Source organism: Rhincodon typus, chromosome 31, assembly GCF_021869965.1.
Source record: "Rhincodon typus isolate 14 chromosome 31, sRhiTyp1.1, whole genome shotgun sequence".
Classification (NCBI taxonomy): Eukaryota; Metazoa; Chordata; class Chondrichthyes; order Orectolobiformes; family Rhincodontidae; genus Rhincodon; species Rhincodon typus.
In genome coordinates, this window is record NC_063362.1 from 3,477,594 (window position 1) to 3,501,107 (window position 23,514).

The 23,514-nt window shown below is 39.2% G+C and overlaps 1 protein-coding gene across 1 annotated transcript in view; it reads left to right on the forward strand.

Moving 5' to 3' along the window:
* The window catches only part of mib2 (MIB E3 ubiquitin protein ligase 2), a 78,905-nt gene extending 56,190 nt beyond the window's left edge, over positions 1-22,715 (forward strand). Inside the window, exons 13-17 of the mRNA XM_048614859.1 lie at positions 4,442-4,666; positions 6,717-6,895; positions 9,284-9,459; positions 12,969-13,034; positions 19,565-22,715. Coding sequence (XP_048470816.1) covers positions 4,442-4,666; positions 6,717-6,895; positions 9,284-9,459; positions 12,969-13,034; positions 19,565-19,806 — 888 coding nt within the window. The 3' untranslated portion in view covers positions 19,807-22,715. The remainder of the gene's footprint in view (positions 1-4,441; positions 4,667-6,716; positions 6,896-9,283; positions 9,460-12,968; positions 13,035-19,564) is intronic.
* The last annotated feature ends 799 nt before the right edge of the window (positions 22,716-23,514 follow it).

Below are 23,514 nucleotides of genomic sequence, written 5' to 3' on the forward strand. Positions count from 1 at the left end.
ATTGGGTGAACAGATATCACTTCAGGCTGCTGACCCAGAGTGGGAATTCAGCCCCAGAGATAACCACAATAATGCTCGCAACTTTTAATTTAGTCTTCTGGAACCATAGAATAGTTGCAGCAGAAAAAGCAGCCATTTGGCTCATCATATCTGTTCTTGCACTCTGTTACACAGTTAGCCACTTACCTCTGCCTTTCATCATAGTCCTCATAATTTTACATAATCATTCAGCTCCCTTTTGAACAACAAAGTTGAATCTTTGTTATCGCTAAATGCTACCATATTTTGGAGGAGAAAGAAAAAAGACCCTTGTGCTGAATGAGTTAAAAATATTTTCAGTCAAAATTGTTTTATTTAGGATTAAAGTCTATTCTTCTCACTTCATAACAGCATCAAATGAATCACAGACGCAGCCAGAATCATCCGTTTAATATAGTCATATTTTCCATTCAACTGTGGACACGATTCTCTCCAAATGAGCTAGTTTTAAATGCTGTTCATTTAACAAACAGGATGTTGCCCAACAGCACCAGCAGTATGTTAGATAAATAGGACACTTTCTATCAGTGCTTTCTAAACATGTTTCCATTGTGATCCCATTTTGGCATTTGTCAATTACTGTGACCAGACCTGTTGGAGATGGGGAGGGGTTGTGGAGGGAGGGGGGAGAGAAAGAAAAGGAGACTTTTTTGGTGGGGGCCCTGTTTCGTTCAGTGTTTTTGTGAGAGCAGCTTTAGTTATATCTATTAATAATCACAATTCTTGTTCATTGGCGGCTGTTGTGATGTCTGCTGCAGAATTGTTTCATCTGGCAATAAAGATGTCTCTCTTTGTGTATTATGGCTGCTTTGATCATCTGCTGAAGTATGGTAATTTCACTACTTATTGCAAATCCAGATCTGTGGATCCTGATAAGACGACACAGAACTATACCAAGCAAGCCAGGCTTCCTGGCATCTGTTTATGGTCATTAGCTAAGAGGGAGATCTATTGATATGGTAGTGATGCAAAGAACAAAAAAGTATAAGTGGTATAAAAGCTGAAGTAAACTTCAATGTCTACAAGAAAACGTTCAAGTGATCACCCACTTGAGCTCACTGCAAACTGTGGATGCTATCTTGCCTTGTAGTGGGTTAGACCTTGTGCCTTACATTGTCTGCACTGTAGGATTTAGGGGCCAAAAATAGATGGAAATCAATTGCACAGCATTCCATACAATTTAGCCCCACCATTAAATATTATCTGCAGCAATTTATAGGAAATCATTGAAATGAAAACACAAAATGCTAGAAATATTCAAAGAGTCAGGTGAAATTTGTGGAGAGAGAAATGGGTCTAATGTTTTGGTTGACCATCCACATATTGCACTTGAATTGTAATAAGCCAATGCTTTAAATTTATGGAATATTTCAATAATATGTCATCAGTTTTGTCTATGTCAGTGTATGCTCTTAGTGCTGAATGCCATGCTTCAATACTATGCACTGGCAAATATTTCTAATAATTGCAATCTGCTGATTATTTGTCAAGTGTATTGTTTTCAGGAAATACTATAAGTGTCTGAAAGGCTGGAGAAATAATTGTGATCGAATACCTGTGCTCTTTTTGTGACTTGTTTATCTCTGTAACACATGTAATTGAATATCTTTATAAAACACCACACTGGGGTGGTTTGCAAGGAAGAAAGTCCAGCACAATCTATCGGAGCTGTAGACGGTAAATTGACAATTTCCTTTCCAAATATAATGCAGAACATATGTTTTAGGATGAGCAGTTTGAAAAACACGCAGGATTCAGAAGGATCTAAACCAGCGTTTCAATATTTGTAACTGTCCATTTGGGCTCCAGTCATTTACTGGTCTGGTACATCTCTTGATATGGACTGATTTTGTTTTTTAAAGTGATCAGTGAATGCTTACTGTTTTGCCAGTGCCATTTTTCTTTTAAATCTAATCTGTTCTGAAATACATGAAATGCGGTTTTTCAATAACATGCCAGCCAATAGTGACACATAGAAAGCCATGACTTCGAATCTTATTTTAGAAACACATTTCATAATCAGACTAGGTCTTTGCTAAGTCCCATCGTAACAAGCTCTCATTAGTGCCATATGTGCTTTGTACACCAAAGTGAAATGTCGTGCAGAAGAGACTTAATTTCTGAGATATTACGTACTATTGGTTTGATCCCTGAGAGCAACACTGCTTTCAGCTGGCTTCTGTTGTTTTTCTAAAGTATATTTTTAATACTGTCAATAAATGTAGAGCTGGAAAAACACAGCAGGTCAGACAGCAATTGAGGAGCACGGAAGTCACACGTCTTTACAAATGCTTTCAATTCATCATGAACTTTGTTTTACCTCAATGCAGTCATAATTAAACTCAACTTAAAGTTTGCTAATGGTTCAGTCCACGTTCCAATTTCAATCGCTTTCAGTGCGCACAATCTCCAGGATTTGGTGGGGGTGATGGATTTCAGTTACCAGAAGCAGTGCCTGTAGCTGGTTTTGCGGGTGTTTTGCCTTGTAGCTTGTAGAGCTAGCTTCAAAAAAGACAGTAGTGTTTCTTCAACAATCTTCACATTGAATCTGGAGAATACAGCACCCACCATGCCCTGCTTTCTCAACTCTCAAATAACTAGCATTCTGGGGAGGACAACGAAAGCTCTGTAACAATGCTTTGAAGATCTCCTTGAAGTGGAGCAGCATTGAATTTAATGAATGAGAGAAGCTTGCTACCTGTCATTCAAATTGACAACATCTTGAGTCCCAACACCATGACAGTGAGGCAGAGCAGTTATCGAGAAGGAAGGAAAAGGAAACAAATTCTGCATTCTGGATCTCGCTGCCTGGTGGGACGCCCTGCCCCGAGTACCCGAAGGTATGCTCGTCGACGATCGGCCTGTTCAGTTCCGTGAAGACCCATGGTAGAAACTTAAGGTCCTGAGAAGATGTCATCCTCAAATCCAGGGACAGCCAGTAATGATGACAACAGCACAACCTCCTTCATTCCTCATGGTGCAGTAGCTGAAGCCCACAACTTGTACTTGATTGTGGAGTTTGAAACCCAAGTAATGAGTAGATTAGGACACCCAGGCTTGGTGGTCCTTTTTGTTCTGCCTTTCTGATCTCAGCTTTTATCTCCAACTCTCCTCTGCAGGATATTATAAGGAAAAGCTTGACACCTGCAGTGTACAATTTTCTTGTCTTTTGAATCATAGAATCCCTATGGTGTGGAAACAGGCCATTCGGCCCAACAAGTCCACACCGCCTCTCCGAAGAGCATCCAACCCAGACCCACTCCCCTAACCCCGCGTTTTTCCATGTCTAACCCACCTAACCTAAACATTCCTGGACACCTACCCTGCACATCTTTGGACTGTGGGAGGAAACCCACGCAGACACGAGGAGAATGTGCAAACTTCACACAGACAGTCAACTGAGGGTGGAATTGAACCCGGATCCCTGGCGCTGTAAGGCAGCAGTGCTAACCACTGAGCCACTGTGCTACCCTAAAAGAATCCCAGCCATACAACCCTACATTTCCCATGGTTATTTCATATTGCCGTACAGCCATTGCACTTATGGACCTGCATTTTTATATAAACTGTCTCCCCACTGTTGTGCATTTCCCTTTCCCTGCATCCACAATACTAGAGACAAAGGTGCTGCTTAATCAAAGTAATTTTTACTCAGAATCTAAAAGCCATGGAACTGTCCGTTTCTCTCACTCTTTGCTTTCTGCTACAATTTGCAGTCTTTTCACCCTGAAATCCTGACATCCACAATCTGCTTCCCAATTATATTTGTTCTTTGCAGACAGAGGAACATGAACTCTTTCTGCGCATGTTTTAACTCCACAAAATAGGTGACAGCCATTTGCTGGTTCAGTTCTTAGGGCAAAGCCTTGACCAATCAGCGTCAACCTGCCTGGTTTAAAATTTAAACAAGTTCTGGCACTTGACCGTTAATCAGCTTTAACAGTGCATCCTCCACAGCAGTACTTCCAACAATCAGAGTCCACTTGCTAACGAATTAGCGCATACCTTTCATGGAGTGTTAATATAGGTTTTCTGCTTGAATTGATATTTCTTGCAAATTGTCCTGATTAATGGAAGAGAACATGCTTTGATAAAATGTGCCTTTTTCCAGCAGTAGTACCTTTATTTTCTGGCCTCTATTCGTCCTTTAAACCTGGTTCATTTTAACTCAATGCTGTAATCTTTTCCCCTTGATCTCAATGAAATAATCTGCTTCAGTCTTTATTTTTACTGTCAGCATGTGAAATTCGGCTTTACAGTCATCATTGCACAGAGCAGGATACCAATGTTTGTGTCCTATCAGGTTTGGGCTGATTGCAAATTAGAGACATTATTGCAGAAGTTACAAACTGACAACGATTACATAACTGCAAAAGGCTACATCATATTTTCCTCTCCACAGGGTCGCTGTGAGACTAACGTTCGGAATAATCGGAACCAGACTCCTTTGCAACTTTCGGTTACGCAGGGTCACACTGACATGGTCCAGCTCTTGGTTACTGAAGGCTGCGATGTGAATGCAGAGGATGAAGATGGCGATACCGCTATGCATGTGGCACTCTGCCGTCAGCAGCTGGCAACTACCATGCTATCACGGGAAGGCGATACCAGCTCACTTTATGCAAATGTAGGTTTAAAATAGGCCATATAGGAGATCTTACACAAGTGTCTATAAGAGAAATGTACGTATTTTAAAATACTCATTATGTCTTGGTATGTAGTAACACAAAATATTTGAGATTTGCTTATATATGTTAAACTAAATTTCTTTCTGTTTGGGCTGTGATGAGAGAGAAATGGTATAACTGGTCCTGAAAAACCATCAAGATTCTACTCTTCCTTTTCAATATTCCAATTCAAGTTTAGCTTGCTTTCAAAAGTACACATTCTGCTTCCTAGGGAAGAAAGGTAGAGATTTTAAAGAGGTTGTTATACTGTCCCCTCCTGCCCTGCATTTAATAGCATGTAAATACATTGAAATAAGATGTAAAGGAACTATACTATTTCCGACCATGTGCTTAAATGACAGTTTTTGTAAAATTAATGTTGTGTATTTTGTAATAATTTCAGCATACATACCCTGCTGCTTGCACTTTATGTGCCATTAGTGTGATTTACCCAGCAGTCATCCACTCAGAAATTTACAGGAGAAACATTTCTGACTGTGAACTGAGAGTTTGAGCAGTGAGAGAAACAAGATATGAGGCCTGCGTGAAACTGCAACCAGTAGGGTATCTCCTTCAGCAATGAGATTTAAAGATTGAGGAATAAACAGTAGCAGAACAAAAAACGAGGGTGAATCCATTGTCCAATTAGATAATGCAAAAGAAAGATAGAATTAAGGAAGCAAAAAATGAACTGTTAATTTTTTAAAAAATATTTCTTAATTTCTTATTTCGTAATCTTCTGTAAATTTTTAAAATCTTAAGTAATTAATGTCCAAGGAACAAGGCTTTGCAATTAAAGTTAAGTTCAAAGGATTTGATTGGTCATCATTGAGCAAGTATCAATTACTAAAAGGATGCTTGTTCCCTCGCATCAACTCCAGAATATTCAATGTATTTCAGTGATGGAGCAGAAAAATGAAATGTCAATTTGCTAAAGCTAGTGGACCTTAGTTTGTTGAAGATGCAAAGCTGGGGTGGGAGGTGGGTGTGTGTAGAGGGTGCAGGCTGAGAGGAGGACGCAGTGGCTGCAAAGAGATACAGACAGACAAAGTGAGTTGGCAACAAAGATAGCTAATATAGTACAATATGAGAAAGTGTGAGGTTATTCGCTTTAGTAATAAGAGCAGAAAATCTTTTAAAAGGTACGGAACTTGTAAATGTTGATATTCAGAGGGACTTGGCTGAACATAGATAAGGAGCCTAGAAAGTTAACCTGCAGTTTTTTTCAGCAAGCAATTTGGATACCAAATGGCCTGTTGGCCTTTATTACAAGGAAACTGATATACAAGAATGAGGATGTGTTGATACATTTGTACAGGGCTTTGATCCCACAACTGGAGTATTGTATGCTATCTTGGTCTCCATATTTAATGCAGGATATGCTTGTATTGGAGGCAATGCAGCAAATTTTCACCATATTGATTTCTGCATTGAGAAGGCAGACTTGTGATAAGAGGCTGAGTAAATTGGAGCCATAATCCTGTAGTTTAGAAGAATGAGAGGTAATCTGATTGGAACACACAAAATTGTGAAGGGGCTTGACAGGATAGCCACATTGAGAGACTGTTTCCTCTGGCTTAGGAATCTCAAATACAAATTGATGACAAGGTACAAATCATTTAGGAGTGAGATGAGAAATTTCTCCACTCAAAGGGATATGAATCTTTGTAATTATCTATCCAAGTAATTGTGAATGCTCTATCTTTGATTTACTGAAGGCAAGATAGACAGAATGTTGGTCTCTTAGAATTGAGGGAAATGAGCCACAGTTGGGAAAGTGGAGTTAAAGGCCAGCCACTGTTGTACTGAATTGTGGAGCTGCTCAGCTCCTGCTCCTATTTCTCAGGTTCTGACAACAACCTTGATATTGGCATTTAACTGAATATCTGCCCCTTGCATGAAGTTTCGTAAATAACTGTCTATTTAGCATCTCACTTGTTTTGTATGCAAAATCTGCATTGTTATATTTGTTAAAAGTTTCATCTTAAATCTTGTTCCTTTGCTGCTTAGTTGCAGGCTTCTGGGTTATTGGGATCTACAGACCTTAGCGTAGGTGCTGCCATTGCCTGCTTCCTGGCCCAGGAGGGTGCTGATATTAACTACACTAACTACAAGGGCAAAACACCACTCGATCTGGTCACAAATGGCAGGATTATACAGATGGTCAAGAGTTTTGCAGAGAAATTCAGGTAAAATAGCAATATCATCTATGTCACTTACTCTTAGTCTTGGTTATCTTAGTCTTGATTACATTCTGCCCCTAACACAGACATTACAAACTCTCACATGAAATAAATGAAAGAACTGTGGATGCTGGAGATCTGAAAAAATAAACAAATTGCTGCAGAAACTCAGCAGGTCTGGCAGCAACTGTGCAGAAGGAAACAGTTAACGTTTTGAGTCCAGTGATCATCCTCTTTATTGAATTAATCTCATTATACACCATGAGCAAATGTAGAAAAGGTGGGCAGACCTTCAACCTCAGTGTCAGTTTGGGCTAGCTATTAACATCTGTAGCATTGTTCCTTAAACCACCAGTGAACCAGCCTGGTATATGTTTGTTCCTTGCCCTATCGTGTTATGCCCTCCCCTCCTTATGGCACTTACTTGGGCTGGGATGGTTAATGAAAGCAGTTGCCTTCTGTGTAACAGTGCAGCAGGACTGGGAGTTGGCAGAGGGTATGGATGGTGGGGGGACGCGGTGTGTCATAGTGGTAAGGTTTCAATTTCTGATGATATCTCAATTTGGACAAAGTTCGACTTACCTGTGGTGGCTCTGCTGTCAAATAACTGTCAACGTTCAGTGTTTAAGCTCACTTCAGAAATGGCTATAAGGGCAAAGCACAGGTAGTGCCCAATAGCCTTTGAGCTAAATGCAAATTTAAGACAATGCTATTAGCAGCAAATAAGAAACACAATCTTGTCAAACCTGAAAATGTGATGGTTTTGTTCATAATACATTTTCACAATAATCTGGAAAATTGTCCAGTTATTGTTAATTATTTTTTATCTGTGCTTTCTTTTAAGCTGAAGTGTGTTGATTAATGTTATCGAGAGGTACCAGCCTCCCAGTTAGTTAACAAATTAAACAAATTGTATTAATTTTACCGTCAAACACTAGCGGCTACTCTGTTCGTCAGTGACCGAAAACCAGATAACACAGAATATGGGGATTTGATTAAATCTGTGATAGTATTTTAAGCTAGTTTATTAGAATTTATCCCATTGGAAGCTCCATCCCCTCCCCCATTTTTTTATCCATTGCTGTTTAAACAGGTGAGAAGAATTACAAGGTTCTGCTGTTGTCAGACACTTCTGTAGAATTGACTGGGGATACCTTCAAATTCCAGGATCAGTTTTAACAAAACGTTAAATATTACTGACAGACTAATTGTGTGTGTATGTCTGTATAAAAATGTCATGGTGCTTGTCATTAGTCAGAGGATGCACTGTTTGACAAGATAGAAACATTATACCACATAAAGTCTTATTATTCTCCTAGAATGGGTGTTCCTTTGAGGCTACAAAGTCTACTTGCCATTAAGTAAACACTGGGTGAGTTCATACCATGTCTGAGATTGCAGACGTCCTGCCTTTGCTGTTTTGTGTTCCTAACGAGTTATTGTGTTTCTTAAACTTCAAAGTGTAGCACAGAAACTTGAATGTGACTCTTGGAAGTGGGATGGGCAGGAAATGCACTCCAACCAAACTGGTCTACCTTTTCTGATTGTAACACTGACAGTAACCCAGTTAGAGTAAAGGATTCCCCTCACTGTTACAACTGGAAAACCAAAACCACTCCTTGTTATATATTGGTTATATAATTACAAGCAAATTTCCTGTGCTGCTGCTCACAGTAATCCAGAGAATGCATTGTTTTGTTTTAAGGATGGGGCTACTGTGCCACACAACACTCTGAATAAACCCTTCCTTGAACGAAAGTTGTTTTTCCTTCAAGCCACAATATTGAATGATATATAAACTTTTTAATTGATTCAGCATTTTGGCTTTGCTTTTAAGAAAATCAATTCCAAGGCAGAGATTTCAGTTCCGGTTCATTGAGTTTGTGGAGTTTCTCCTGTAGATTCCAATTGCTACATTTTATTTTCTTTCTACTTTTTGTTCATAAATGTAACATGGAACTTTGGTTAATGATGTCTGGAGTGTGAATGGCCAAATATGTGTTTATGTAATTTTTTTATAAAGAGTGTTATATAACACATCATCTGTTGTATGTTGTGATTTGTAAAGCATTGATCATTACAGTCTAACTCTCTCACTCTGCAGTTGTCAAAGGTTGAATCCCACAGCAGTTCAACTTTCAGATCAGCTAACTGTCTGCCATGCCACCAGGTGGAATAATCCAAAGTGATAGGCACAGTTACATTGTCTAACGGCTGATCTTGGTGTTACTTTCATGATCATCTTGAAGTTGTTGAGTGGATGGCTGCATCCACCTTCCTGTGATTGCACACTGCCAACAACTACATAAGAGAGAATTGCCAGGAGTGCGGGATTTTGTTTTAAACTTTCTGTAAGAAGAGTCCTTTAATCCTTTCTGTTGCTGTTTATTCCAGGGGATCACAGCTGCAATCAGCAGGGACAACAGTTCTGCGGCGAGTCCACACAACTCCAAATACTATGACAAATCTTTTACTGCCAGCATCAGCGGGTCCAGCTGAGTGCCTAGTGTGTTCTGAGCTGTCCCTACTGGTTCAGTTTTCCCCCTGTCAACACTCTGTAGTCTGTGAAGGTATGCTTTACAATCTCTGACAGTGAACGACAACAGATACGTATATTTAGATGTATTGTTGCTCACGAATAACATTATAGTAAATTGAATCTTTAGTTTCCGGTGGAACTAATCATTTAGCTTTTGAGAATGGAGTAATGAGTGGAACCAGTTTTAAGCATGATAGGCCTAATTTGCCTCATTTCACTAAACATTTTGATATGGTGTATATGAGCTCCCAAAAGGTGCTTGGTGATGTGCTGTATAATTGACTTGAGCGAAGTTAGCCCTCCCCATGGAATAAAAGGGACAGCAGCAACATGGATGTGAAATTGGCTGAATAAGGAGAAGCAAATAGTGGTCGGCATGGTGGCTGCGTGGTTAGCACTACTGCCTCTCAAAGTCAGGACCTGGGTTTAATTCCACCTTCGGGCAACTGCATGAAGTTTACACATTCTCCCCATGTCTGCCTGAGACACACTTTCCTCCGTGTGCTCCGGTTTCCTCCCACATTCCAAAGATGTGCAGATTAGGTGGATTTGCCATGCTAAGTTGTCCATCGTGTCCAGAAATGTGCAGGCTAGGTGGGTTAGCCATGGGAAATGCAAGATTTTAGGAAAAGGGTTGGGGAGGGGTGGATCTGGGTGGGACGTTCTTCAGAGGGTTAGTGTGGACTCAATGCACTGAATGGCCTGTTTCCACACTGTAAGTGTTCTATGATTCTAGTGGTGAACAGTTGTTTTTCAGACTAGAAGTAGGGTTATAGTGGAATTCCTAAGGGATCGGTTTTATGACTTTTGCTCTAATGTGTATCATGATCTTACTAAGGTGTACTAAGGCACAGTTTTGAGTTTGTGGATTATATGAAACTTGGAAGTATTGTGTACTGTGAGTGTTGAACTTCAAAAGTGCGTAGGCAGGTTGGTGGAATGATTGGACAAGTGGCAGATAAACTTTGCAGAGAAGTGTGAAGTGTTTCATTTTGATTGGAAGAACATGGGGAGACAGCATAGAGAGACAAGATAAAGGTGCAACTCTAAAGAGGATGCAGGAGCAAAGGAGTGTGTGTGTGTGTGTGCGCACGTGCATAACTCAATGAAGGGGCAGGACAGATTGACAGAGTGGCAAATAAAGATTACAGCATCCTGGACTTTATCAATACAGGCACAAAGTACAAAAGCAGCCAAGTTATTTAAACCTACATAAATTCTAGTTGAGTCTCAACTTGTGTATTGTGTCTAGTTCTGGGCATCACACTTTAGGGGGGATGTGAAGGTATGAGAGAAGGTGCAGGAATAATTCTTGAGAATGGTTCCAGAAATGAAGAACTTCAGTTATGTGGAAAGATTGGAGAATTTGGAAGTGTACTCCTTGGAGAAGAGGAGGTTGGGAGGAAACAGAGGTATTTCAAAGCATGTGGTGTGGACCGAATAGACAAAGCAAAAAGTTGTTGGATGGATCAAGGATCAGAAGGCATCAATTTAAGGTGGCTGGCAAAAGAAGCAATGGAGACATGAGAAAAATCTTTTTCTCACGTTGAAAAAATGTTTTTTCACGTTGAAAAGTTAGGATTTGGAATGCCCTGGCTGTGTGTGTATGAGGGGTAGTGTCAACTGAGGCTTTCACAAGTGAATTGGATTGTTTCCTGAAGAGGAACAATTTGCAGGTTATGTGGGAAAAGCAGAAGAAAATTGTTCCTTCAGGGGGCTAGGTTCATAATTGGCAGAATGACCTCCTCCTGCTCTGTGAGCATCCTGTGAAGAGGGGCAATATTTGTGTTCAAGATATTTTCTAATCAACTTGTTCAGTCGTTTTATTACACACCTCTGAAGCAGGAGAGACTTGAACCCGGGCCATATGGCTCCAAGGTAGGGATATTAGCACTGCACCACAAAAGCCCTACATTTGTCTTCAGTAATGTTGAAATGATACTGAAACCACAGAAATACGTGTCTAATGAGCACAAGTTGCCAGCTTGGGATTTGAATAACTGCAACTAAAAAGGGACAGCCAACCACATTTGCCTAAATAGTAATTTGATGCTATAACCAGTAGTTTGACAGACAGAAAAACAATTTAACAACTAGATCTTGCAAGTAGTGGAAAGCATGATCATGGAGTCTCACACAAACAGTTTTGTAAAGGAGACAAAAAGTGTGCCAGTATGTGACTGAGTCATGACTGCCTCCTGTCCCTGGTACCTGACTGCAAATCTGGAAATGGGTCGACAAATTAAAAGAAATACAAAGGTAATATTTTGGTTGTATTTTAAAATGACACTCAGGGCATTTATGGACATGAAAAGAAGGAATAACTCAAAGTTAAATGCAAAAAAAAAAGTGCTTTCTCGATGCAGAGAGATGAAGGGAAAGGTGCCATGAGAGTAGAAAATAGCCTGGTTCTGTAAACTGCACCACACCTGTTAAGATGGGAGAAGGTTCTGAAGAAAAGAATGTCACTGAATGAAATCACCATGCCACAGTCTGTAATAGTTGAAGATGCAACAAAGTTATTGTTTTTAACTGAGTATGACACAGATGTAGATGTCTGAAATCTTAAGGAGTTTACTTCATTTGAGGAGATAATGTTTAATTTGTTCTTTTTTTTTCCCCAAAGTCTGCCTTCTTAGTAAGTATCACTAATCGCTGCAAGATGAGCTCCTTTCAGCATCCCCACCGTCAAAGGGACAGGTTTAAGAAATGTACAGTTTAAGCTCTGGATTAAGAGAATATGATCCAGTATTTGTGGCGTCTCCTTCAAAAAAGGGCTTCAGCAGACCATCATCCACTGCCCTCAGGCCCACCATCACTCCCTGTCTTGGTGCTGTTTGGGAGCAACAGTGTCAGTGGTGTGTCACTAGATTCTTCCTCCTTGTGGCCAATTACATGAGACAAGGCAGTGATAAGGATTTCAAAAGCTTTATAGCTGAGACAGGAGAGTAAAACAGAGGGCAGAGTGGGGCTACAACAGTATTGTTTCCAGCCTAATTTTCCTCCTGTCTATCTTCCAGTTTTAAATTTAGGCAGTTTAGCGGAGGAAAGTACAGCCTATGGTTTAGATGATGTTGGAACTATGAATGTTGAAGGAAAGGGTGAACCGTATAGTAACTGTTAAATTAATCATTTATTGTCTGGTTTTCATGGTGTGTTGGATCGTTCATTCACAAATACTGATGATGTCCAAGTGCATAATTGCACATGCATCAGTACAATCTCCAAATAAAGAATGTTAATTACTCAATATGCACTAGCTACTCTGTTCAGAGAGAAAAAAGAATGCTTTTAGCACTGTCAATACCCAAAAAAGAATTGGAGCACATTGACCAACCATTATCGCACCCAACTTGGTAACTAAATAGTAATGCTGGACTGTATGAAGTACCAACCAAAGGTATTTTTGTGAAACTCTTCAAATGCACACAGCATGCTAATCTCTAATCTACTTAATCTTATTCACTGTGTGGCAAGAAATTTAAATGAAATAGTAAATGTATTGCAGGTGCTGATTTCTGACATTTCTTTCATTCACAGAGTGTTCTGTAAGAATGAAGAAATGCATCAAATGCCAAGTGTCCATTACAAAGAAAATTAGACATGGTAATGTATTTAAATCATTCATTATTGAAATATTATTTGCAGCACCACTTTTGTATACAGCCCAGAGAGAATAAAGTTTCTCTTTTTGAAGAGCAACACGATTGTAATAACTTAGGTGTGTTCTGTTCTGATGACCAGGAGCACATGTTTTTGTAGCCAACACCCCCAACTCAATGATTGCCGTTTTCATATTCAAATGGACAGCATTGTGGTATATATTTTATAAGATCAATGGACTTAGCCAAAGAGTTCTCCATTAATAATAGCTAGCAGGTTGAGGATTTCTGTGGAATCTGTCTGGTTTTCCACCCAAAATGGCGCACATCACAGTAGTGTTGCAATCCATCTCCATCTCCTGGCTAGCAATCTCCCCGAATGAGAGGGGGTGTTCTTGAATATCAGTCACGGCAGAAGTTTAAAATGGATATGTTCCAAGTTTGAGAGTTTGGCACAATATAAGTACAGTTCTTAATGCAAACAAAAATTCCTTTCTTAAGATAAAATGAGCTATCTACAGCAGTCATCAAAGTAGTTTTTCATTGTATTGGTCTTATTTTCTTATTTAGGAAATGATTAATTGGTCCAAATTAGCATCCAGTCAGTATTATTATTGATGGAGCTTTGATTTAATCAGGCCTAAGGGTTCAAAAAAAAAATCAGTTCCTTTAAAATTTGCTGACTAAAATTAACAACAAAGAAGAATTGAGAAGTTAATGAGTGCTTCCAAAAGTGAACGAGAATGTATCAGTCATCAGCAAAGCTGTGACTGAATTAAAGGTTTCCTTCACAAGCAAGTGTCCTTGTGTAACATGCACCATACTTTTTTAAAAAAAGTTAAAGCAAAATAGCGGTGTTAATTGTCATTGATCCCTGAACACTTTATGTACTTGCAGCAGGACATCAGTTCATTAATAGTATGGCAGAGTGGACTTATTCAAGGTTTTCGTTCTTTAAATCTGAACATTGAATGATACAGTGCCCTATTCTCCTCCTTATCTACCTGCTGCCCCTCAGCAAATGTATTTGTTTCACCACTTCCTGTCTCTGCCCTTCCACTGCCAGTAATTGCCATGCTGATTGTCTGATATCCACTGCTGGTTGCACAGTAATTTCCATCAACCAAATATTGCCCAGTGTCTTTGGTCCCCATCTGCAAACCACCATCTGTAACCTCTCACTGGTGACTACTGAAGGCTGAACAAAATTGTAGACATGCCCGCTGAGCCACTGTGTTTGGTGCCAACGTTTGGTCACCCTGCTAGGTAACATTATCAGTGCACCTCCGGTGAAGCGTTGGTGTTCTGTCCCACTTGTTATTTATATTCCTCAGTTTGTTGGGGTGTTTGGTACCACTTCTGGTTCTGTTTCTCAGTGGTTTATACACAGGGTCTAATTCAATGTGTTTGTTGATGGAGTTCCAGTTTGAATACCAGGTCTTCAGGAACTCCTTGGCATGTCTCTGCACATGATGGTAGAACGCAAAAACAACCGGAAACTCCAGACTAGTGTACACACAAAGACCACACATACGGACCAGATGCTCACTCACACTAGCAACCACCCCAATGCCCACAAACAGTGCTGCATAAGGACACTATTTAAACAAGCCACAACGCATTGCAGCAACCAGGAACTACACAAAGCAGAACAGGAGCACCTATACAGAGTCTTCAAAAGGAATGGATACCCAAAAAGCACAATTTGCCGTTACCTCCAAGATAGACCACAACAGGAAGACGCAACATGACCAGACTCACTGATCACCCTACTGTACATCAAGGACATTTCAGAGATGACCACAAGACTACTCAGATCCTGACGCTTCAGAGTAGCCCACAAACCAACAACCACCCTACGACAGCTACTAATGAACGTAAAAGATCCCATATCCAAAACCAGCAAAACTGGAGTAATATACAAAATACCATGCAAGGACTGTGAGAAACACTACATAGGCCATACTGGAAGAAAATTGACGATATGGATATACGAACACCAACTAGCCACCAAGAGACGCGACCAATTCTCACTTGTCTCACTACACACGGACAAAGAGGGACACAAATTCAGCTGGGGCAATACATCCATAATCACACAAGCCAAACAAAGACACACCAGAGAATTTCTGGAGGCCTGATATTCCAACCGGAACTCCATCAACAAACACATTGAATTAGACCCTGTGTACAAACCACTGAGAAACAGAACCAGAAGTGATACCAGCTCCCCCAGCAAACCGAGGCATATAAATAACAAGCGGGACAGAACACCGACGCTTCACCGGAGGTACACTGTCGATGTCATCTAGAAGGGTGACGAAACATTTGCAACCAAATCCATTGACTCGGCAGGCATATCTACAACCTCATCCATAACCCAGGCTACAAATCTTCTCAAACTTTGAACAAGATTGTTTGTAACCTTTGTGTCACACTTGGTTCAGTAATTTAGGGAAGGAAAATACTGTCCTTGGTCTGGCCTACATGTGACTCCAGATTCATAGCAAAGTGGTTGACTCATAAACTGACCTCTGGGCAATTAGGGATGAGTAATAAACGGTGGCTTAGCTAGTGCCCACATCCTATGAATGAACCAATAAAAAACCATTAAGCTTGAAGATATACTTTCAGCCTAACATGTATCATCATGAAGACCACATCACCAACTCCTCCACGCCTCGGCTCATGTACTGCTAAAACTCTCATCTGTGCCTCTGTTACGTCCAGATTTAATTATTCAAAATAGCCTGCACAACCTGCTGGCCTCTGACATTCTTCCTTCCATAGACATGAAATCATCCAAAACTCTGCTACCCGCATTCTTATTCCAACTTGTGTTCACTAGTTATCCCTGTGCTTGCTGATCTATGTTGTCTCCAGTTGGGCAGCATCTTGATTTTTAGAATTCTCGTTCTTGTTCTCATCCTCATAGTCTTGCCCCTACTATTGCTATAATATAAATCAGTCCCCCCACCCCCACGATGGTCCATTTTGAGTATTCCAGTTTTAATAATTCCATCGGTGGTGTCTGCGCCTTCTATAACCAAGGGTCAAAACTCCACAGTACTCTCCTGTACCTCTCTAACCTTCTGTCTCTTTAGTTGCTCTTTAATATCTATCTCATTGAGAGGGTCTTCAGCCTCCAATATCTTCATGTGATTATGACAAATTTTGTTTCATAATACTCCAGTGAAAATCCATGGAATGTTTTATTATATTAAAGATGCTTAATAAATACAACCCGTTTTTCTTCAGAAGTGACAACAAAGCCTTTGGGTAAGTTTGAAGGCTTGTGTTGTTTTGGAGGAAATAATTGACTCTATATTGAGCTGATGGTCCCTTTAATATTGAAGTTTCCATGAAGAGGATTTTTTGGTAAATCACCCGGTACTTGGTAAATTGTCACGTGACCAAGTTGCCACAAAATTAAACAAAAGAAGAAAAGGGTTAACCAGTTAATTTTAGGGTAAATAAGTTCCTACTTATTATGTATTCAAGCAATTCAGTTTTAATTTAGCCTGGGCTGGAATGAAGGAAACTCCTCTTTCAAAGGAATTTAGTTGGAATCTTGGATGTTGGCTAAAAAAGTTATAATTTGTTAACCAAAAGATTCTGCCAACAATTTCTGGTATAATACTGTAAAGGGCAAGTTTTAGATGCAAAACTCCAAATTAAAACATATTAGAACCAGAAAAGTTCTGACAGAGGCAGCAACACTTAAGGTGCTAGTGAAATTTATGTTGAGTGGGGAGTTTTAAACCATGGGATTGTTGGGAAAATGTGTTAGAAATAATCAGAAGGCCCTTGCAATCTCAATTCTTCTAGGAATCTTCAATTCGGTATTCAGACCAAATAGTTAATCTTTCAATTTTTGATAAATATTTGACTCAAGTGTTGGGCCACAAGTCTAATGGCGGAAGAGGGAAGGTGAATTTAAGGAATTTGATTGAGATTACATGACTGAGTTTATTGTACTTCTAATGTCTTTAACTATTAAGATACAGCAGTTATTAAGGTTCCATGCTCTTTGATTTTGGAATAGAAAAATTATTTTGATCTAAACAGTGAAGCTTGTGCCTTCATTTATTTCAGTAAATATCTGTGTTTTTGGAATCTTTAAAAAAAGGTCTGTACCAAGATCATAACAAGTTTGATCTAGAAATTCTAACAAGTGAGAATAATATAGTTATTATAAGAGTAGGTGATATTCCTAATCGATGAATGAGAATGCCACTACTGTTTGTAAGAAAAATTACAATGTCACGTGAATTGAACATTCCTTCCTTATTTATGGTAAAGAGGGGATTGGATCCTTTATCTTTCTTATTGGCTTGAAGATAATGTTTGTTTTAGGGGCTGCATTAGATCAAAATGATAACACTTACTTGTCATTATGGTATTGTTTTCCTAATTGGATGTTAATGCAACTTTTTTTGTGGAGCTTCCAGCCAAAACATTTTTTTAAAGTGGCAGCCTAGATGAAAGGATGAGGTCAGTAGTTCACAATATCACCTATGTGAAAAGTGTAGAGGAGAACACAAGGTAATTGTAGAACTTGTAGGATAAGTAGGAAGGGGTAACCAGAATGTTCCCATGAGAATAATTAAAAGACTAAGATTAAAGAGGAGAAAGAGACAGTTTTAAAGTTTCATATCCAAAGACGGAAACAGCCTGACCTTCCTGAGGGAAGGCCTAGGACTGTATCAAATGCTGTCTCATAATGGCAAACAGCACTATCCATTCTTTATCATTTATCGCTGCCCACAGGCATGTGATCAATATCAAGGAGGGCACCACAATCCAACTGCTTACAAACTATTTTCACATCATGTGAATCCAGGCTATCTGAGCACACTGTTCCCCAGGCCCCATTGTAGAACACTGGAGTGATCGAGAGCAATCTGGAGTGATCGGAAGTCCGATCTGTTTTGGAGAAATCAATAGAGGATCTGGGACGTGCAACAACCTGTTTCTTCACCCAATCATATTGAAGACTCCTAATTGAGCCATGTGGAGTCTAAACCAATAAATAAAAGTAAGAATAGTTTATTCAATGTAAAATCATGTACAGAAAGTGAGAGAAGGAGAAGGAAATCCTCCATCGTCATCTGGTCTGCCCTACGTGTCTCGCCTCCAAACCCACAGCAATGTGGTTGACTCTTTGCTGCCTCTGGGCAATTAGGGACGGGCAATAAATGCTGCCTTGGCCAATGATGCCCACAGTTCTCGCATGAATAATAAATAAAACTCCTAATTAGGTAAATAATGCCATTTTGGGCTTATGAAGAAACCAGCCCTGTAAGTTTTTTTTTAAATCTTTTACAAAGATTTTAACAGGACTCCAGCACCTGTCTGGCACCAATCCAACTGAGTGAAGGTGGGTGCAGGGTCAGCTATAAATTTGTGTGAAAAGCTGCAGTTTGAAATGGCGCTGAAAAGGCTGAACATGATAGAGCGATCCTGCACCACAATGCAAAAATGTGAAGCTTTTAAATAGCAAATCACCAGACTTCCCTTCCCTGCTTTCTAGGCTCCCAGTCTACTCTGAAATGTGGAAATTTCAACTTTGCCAACTTTTCTCCTTATACAGCCGCCTGTGCAGGTGAAAGCAAAATTTGCTTTTTGACTGACTTGCCTCTGTTCCAGTGTCTTTGCTGGCTCATCAGATGACAGACCTGTCCCTTAGGCAATTAACTCCCCAATTCAGTCAGAATAGCAGCTGCTTCCTGTTTTGTATCCAGGGCAGGTTCACAAGCCAGATTTGAATCCACTTCTTGATTCCTGCCTCCAACAGGAAAATTCATCCTAAGGTGCCTTTAGTACACCCTGTGTATTGCAGAAAGGGCTGGCCACAGAGCAGTTTGGCGCTATAAGTTTGGTTTGATTTCCCATGCTTAAAGTGAGAAGTGGGACTTGAACCTACAACTTTCTGATTCAGAAGCAATCAGAATCGTTCAGCTGTGCCAAGCTACACCTTTTAGATCTGGTCTTGTTATAGAGAGGATCAGGAAGACAGAATCTATTGTTAAACACGGAGCAAATAATTACAGTAAGAGGTTTGTGATACTGATGTTCCATAGTAAGGTGAACCTTTGCCCTATACTCATTTATAGAAACGTTTAAAAGTATTAAAGTAGCATTTGACATTACAGCATCTTTCTGATTCAATAGACTTATTATTTGGATTTTGATTATATTTAGAAGCTATTTAAAGAATATGCCGTTTTATTCATAAGAAATTAATCAAATGTGTCCAGATTTAAGTAGTAGTTTCTGATACCAGCCAATTATTCAATCTGGCCATTAATACTGAGAGATGGCAGATACTCATGCAGGTGGCCCTACATAACAGAGCTGGAGGAACATGTAACTTGTACTTTTGTCTGTATTAAAGTCTAAATTACTGGTTCTGTCAAGTCATTTTTAAAATCCACCATATTCAATTTCATTTGCACAAATCTCATTGTTGTCACGCTAGGGCTGTTGGTATACATGTTAATAACAGACTGACAGAATGTTTTCATATGGCAGATAACACAGAAGTTGAAAGCAGCTCCAATGCTGAACCTCCAGACCAGAGAAAACTGCTGGAACAGCTCCAGTCTCGATACAGACAGATGGAAGAAAGGATAACGTGTCCTATATGCATTGACAACCAGATTAAACTGGTGTTCCAGTGTGGCCATGGTTCCTGTCTGGAGTGCAGTGTTGCCCTGAAAGCGTGCCCTATTTGTCGTCAGAACATTCGAGAACGCATACAGATTTTTGTTTGATGCATGGCAAGCCTTCTTTTCTATAACAATGTTCTTTCGGAACATTCTAAGTACTGTACCTTTTCTGTGGTACGTTGTGTTTGTGTTTGTAATCATCTTCAGATTTAGTCCTTGGCACTTTGGCATCAGTGCAATCAGAATCCATGTGATTGAGGTCTGTACGTGCTGTTATCCAGCAAGTGACTAGAACTGCATTTTTGATAACTCACATGCCCACTGTGCAGATTCAGTGGCTGATATGTTAACAACAAAACAGCAAAGTTGTACATAACAACATGAAGCGAGTTTATTGGCCATTGAATGTCAGCCCTGTTAATAGTTGCAACTGCTTGAGCAATGCACAAAGCTGCAGTAAAACTAACCTTACTGTGTATGTATTTATATAAAAACTACCGTGTAATATAATCCATAATCTGACAACTGTGGCTTATGGTAAGTTGTATATATTTAAACGTTCCAGGAATATAAAATGACACTTCAACAATCTTCACATATGATACCAATCAACCAATGCTAGCTTTTTACATCTGCATCTCTATCTAGCAACAAAACAGCAGCTTCAGTATCAGAGAACAAATTATTTCAAATAATAAAATCATTAATTTTTGAAAGCTTCATTTAAAACATACCTTCTTATCACTTTTGTTTCTGCAATTGTAGCTTGATTGGACAGCTAAAATATTATATTGAATGTTGTAGTCCTGGATATGTGGTAAAATGGCAGATGGTTGAACAACAAAGGTAACAGCTAGAATATTAAACTGATTAATCAAACATTTGCACTTACAGCACAAAGCTCAATGTTTAACTCACCGTTTATAAATAGACGGTTAATAGCCTGGAACCACAATTAGGTGATTTGATTCGATTCACTATATCAAAGTGACACAGCAAAGTAAAACAGTAATGAAGATAAATTTCAAGTTTCATAGAAAATAATTGGAATTAATGCTTGTTTTGATTTGTGAACAATTAATCTTCTCACCCAGACATTCTAATGTGTTTATGTTTAAATATTCCAGGAAAATAAAAATCAATGGAAATATGAATCGGTCACGGTTGTATCAAGGATTCCAAAACTAAGAGACCATTCACATTCACTGGTCTAATTTTCACATTGTTTTGCTCCCTCGCGTACAATATACAGAGGTGAGGTTAGTGTAGTAATGAGGTTCTGAATCTGAATAACTACTGTACTGTGTTCCTTGTAAAGGTGTTATTACTAGATGTGCTAGTGAAAGCAAGACAGCAGAGCTTAAATACTTTAAACTTAATGCTAGCAAACCCTTCACTATGGTTTTCTTTTGGTGTCTAATTAGAATGTAAATTGTACATTAGATTTGTGAGCCTGTGGTTCAACCTGAAATTTTAAGACTTAGCGAGATTGTGACGATATCATTGTATAGTAAAGATCTTTATTTACCAGGGAAAGTTGTTACATTGAATCACAATGTTTAAGTAAATTCACCTCCTGAGGAAAACCTAGAAAATGCAATCAATTCATCAGCCAAGATTAAGATCTCAAGTTCACAATTTTCATAAATTTGTTGGAAAATGCTAGAATATACATATGGTGTTTTCATTTGTAAAAATAAAATTCAAAGAAAATTGCATTGACAAGAGATTCTACCTTTCAATGTGATGTTTATGTACCACTATCTCAGGACTAAATTGCTTGTTTATTTCAATTGAAAGACTTTGAAGAAATGCTACTCTGGCTAGCATCACTTTGATTAAGAACGTGATTTAACAGTGAAAAGTGAGATTTGAAGAAGAGCATGCCAACATTTGGAGATGATTATTGCATTTTGTGAGTTTACTTTTGCGAGATATATTCCACCAATTTAAACCATAAAGATACAAGTTTAACTAATGACTCTGGTCAAGATAACAAATTTGCAACCACAAATTAGAAAAGCAAAGTAGACTTCATGTAATTTGCTTGGTGTATAGATAATGTTGCTTGATCTGTTAGTATTCAGTACATTTTTCTTTAACCTGATGAAATTATTAGTATGTCATTTAGCTAAAATGTTGCTTAACTCAACAGCCTTCATGAAGTTGAATTGTACAGATATGGGACAACAGGTTACATGTGCCAAACAGATTGTATGACTGTGGAAAGTGTATGGTCAGGAATTGCTGTTTAAATAAACTTGCAGTTCCTAAATACCTGGCTTTCTTGTGCACATTCCTCTTCGATCTTAAAATCTTTCTTAAAATTAAGGAAGGTGCATACTGCAAGTTGATATTCGAATCTTGGATCATTGAAGGACGATTCTGCTGTGTCATTTCTTGGAGTTGACAGAAGGTGTAAACCAGAGTCTGTTTTGGAGAAGGAGTGGCAGGAATATTTCTAGCCATTGCTGAACTTGGTTTTCTATTTGTGAAGGCAGACTAGCCATATGAACTCAGGATTTGACTTTTTAGCAAGAAACAACTTTTTCAGAAATTGATCAACCAATTAGGAAAACGTGGGCAGTGTTGTGAAGATGATTTGAGAGCAGTGATTTCTAATGCATCACGTGTGGGTCAGAAAACCTCAGCTCTGTTATTTCTGGAAGTAATGTTTAACAGATCCTTTAATTGTGGGATAGTGGAGGAAAGTTGCAATAAACTATCTTTGTGGGCTTCAGAGATTAGTAAGAGACGGAGTGTTACTGCATTGTGTCTGCTCCTTTGCACACTTTAACAATGAGAATTTTTATGCTTGGAAGAATTGAACAGAAAGATGAGCAAAAAGTGTTACTGCAAATAGAATGGAAAATGTTAGACTCCAGCACTTTGTTATTATATTTTAGCTTGCCATCTACATTGGGAGTTTTGTTCTCATGGTCATCTTGTTTCCTGCTGGGTTACTGTATCCTCATGTTGAAGTTCCAAACTGTGAATAAATTATTTTGAATTACTGTTGTGATTACTGACTCTGGTTACATTAAAATAAGGAGAATTTATTTACTTCCTTTATTACTGTGTGCAAAGTCACTGTGTGGGTGCTGCACCATTAAATAATAGTGAAATTCTGTCAAGAATGCTGCTTATTAGAACACCAATATTGTTGGATCAGCTCAGCAGGTCTGGCAGCATCTGTGGAGAGAAATTAGAGTTAATGTTTTGGGTCCAGTGACCCCTCCTCAGAACCCGAAACATTAACTCTAATTTCTCTCCAAAGATGCTGCCAGACCTGCTGAGCTTTTCCAGCAATTTCTGTTTTTGTTTGATTTACAGCATCCACAGTTCTTTCCGTTTTTATTGTTGGATCATATCCATTTGTGAACAGAACTGATTTTTTTAATGCATTAGAGCATTTACTGATTTACATTCATGACCATCCTGAAAATTGTCAGCTAATTTTGATTCTCAGGGTAGATAAGACATTCAGTAAATTTTCCTGGTCTGCCTTTCATTTACTTGGCAAAGGTGGCATCTGGTAGCGAACATTAGCTATCTTTTAGATATTGGTTACTTCAATGCAGAGATTTTAAAAAGTAGTGCTATGTTCTGTTTCTTTCTCTGTCTCTCTCACGCACTGTCTCTCTCACGCTCTGTCTCTCTCACGCTCTGTCTCTCTCACGCTCTGTCTCTCTCACGCACTGTCTCTCTCACGCACTGTCTCTCTCACGCACTGTCTCTCTCACGCACTGTCTCTCTCACGCACTGTCTCTCTCACGCACTGTCTCTCTCACGCACTGTCTCTCTCACGCACTG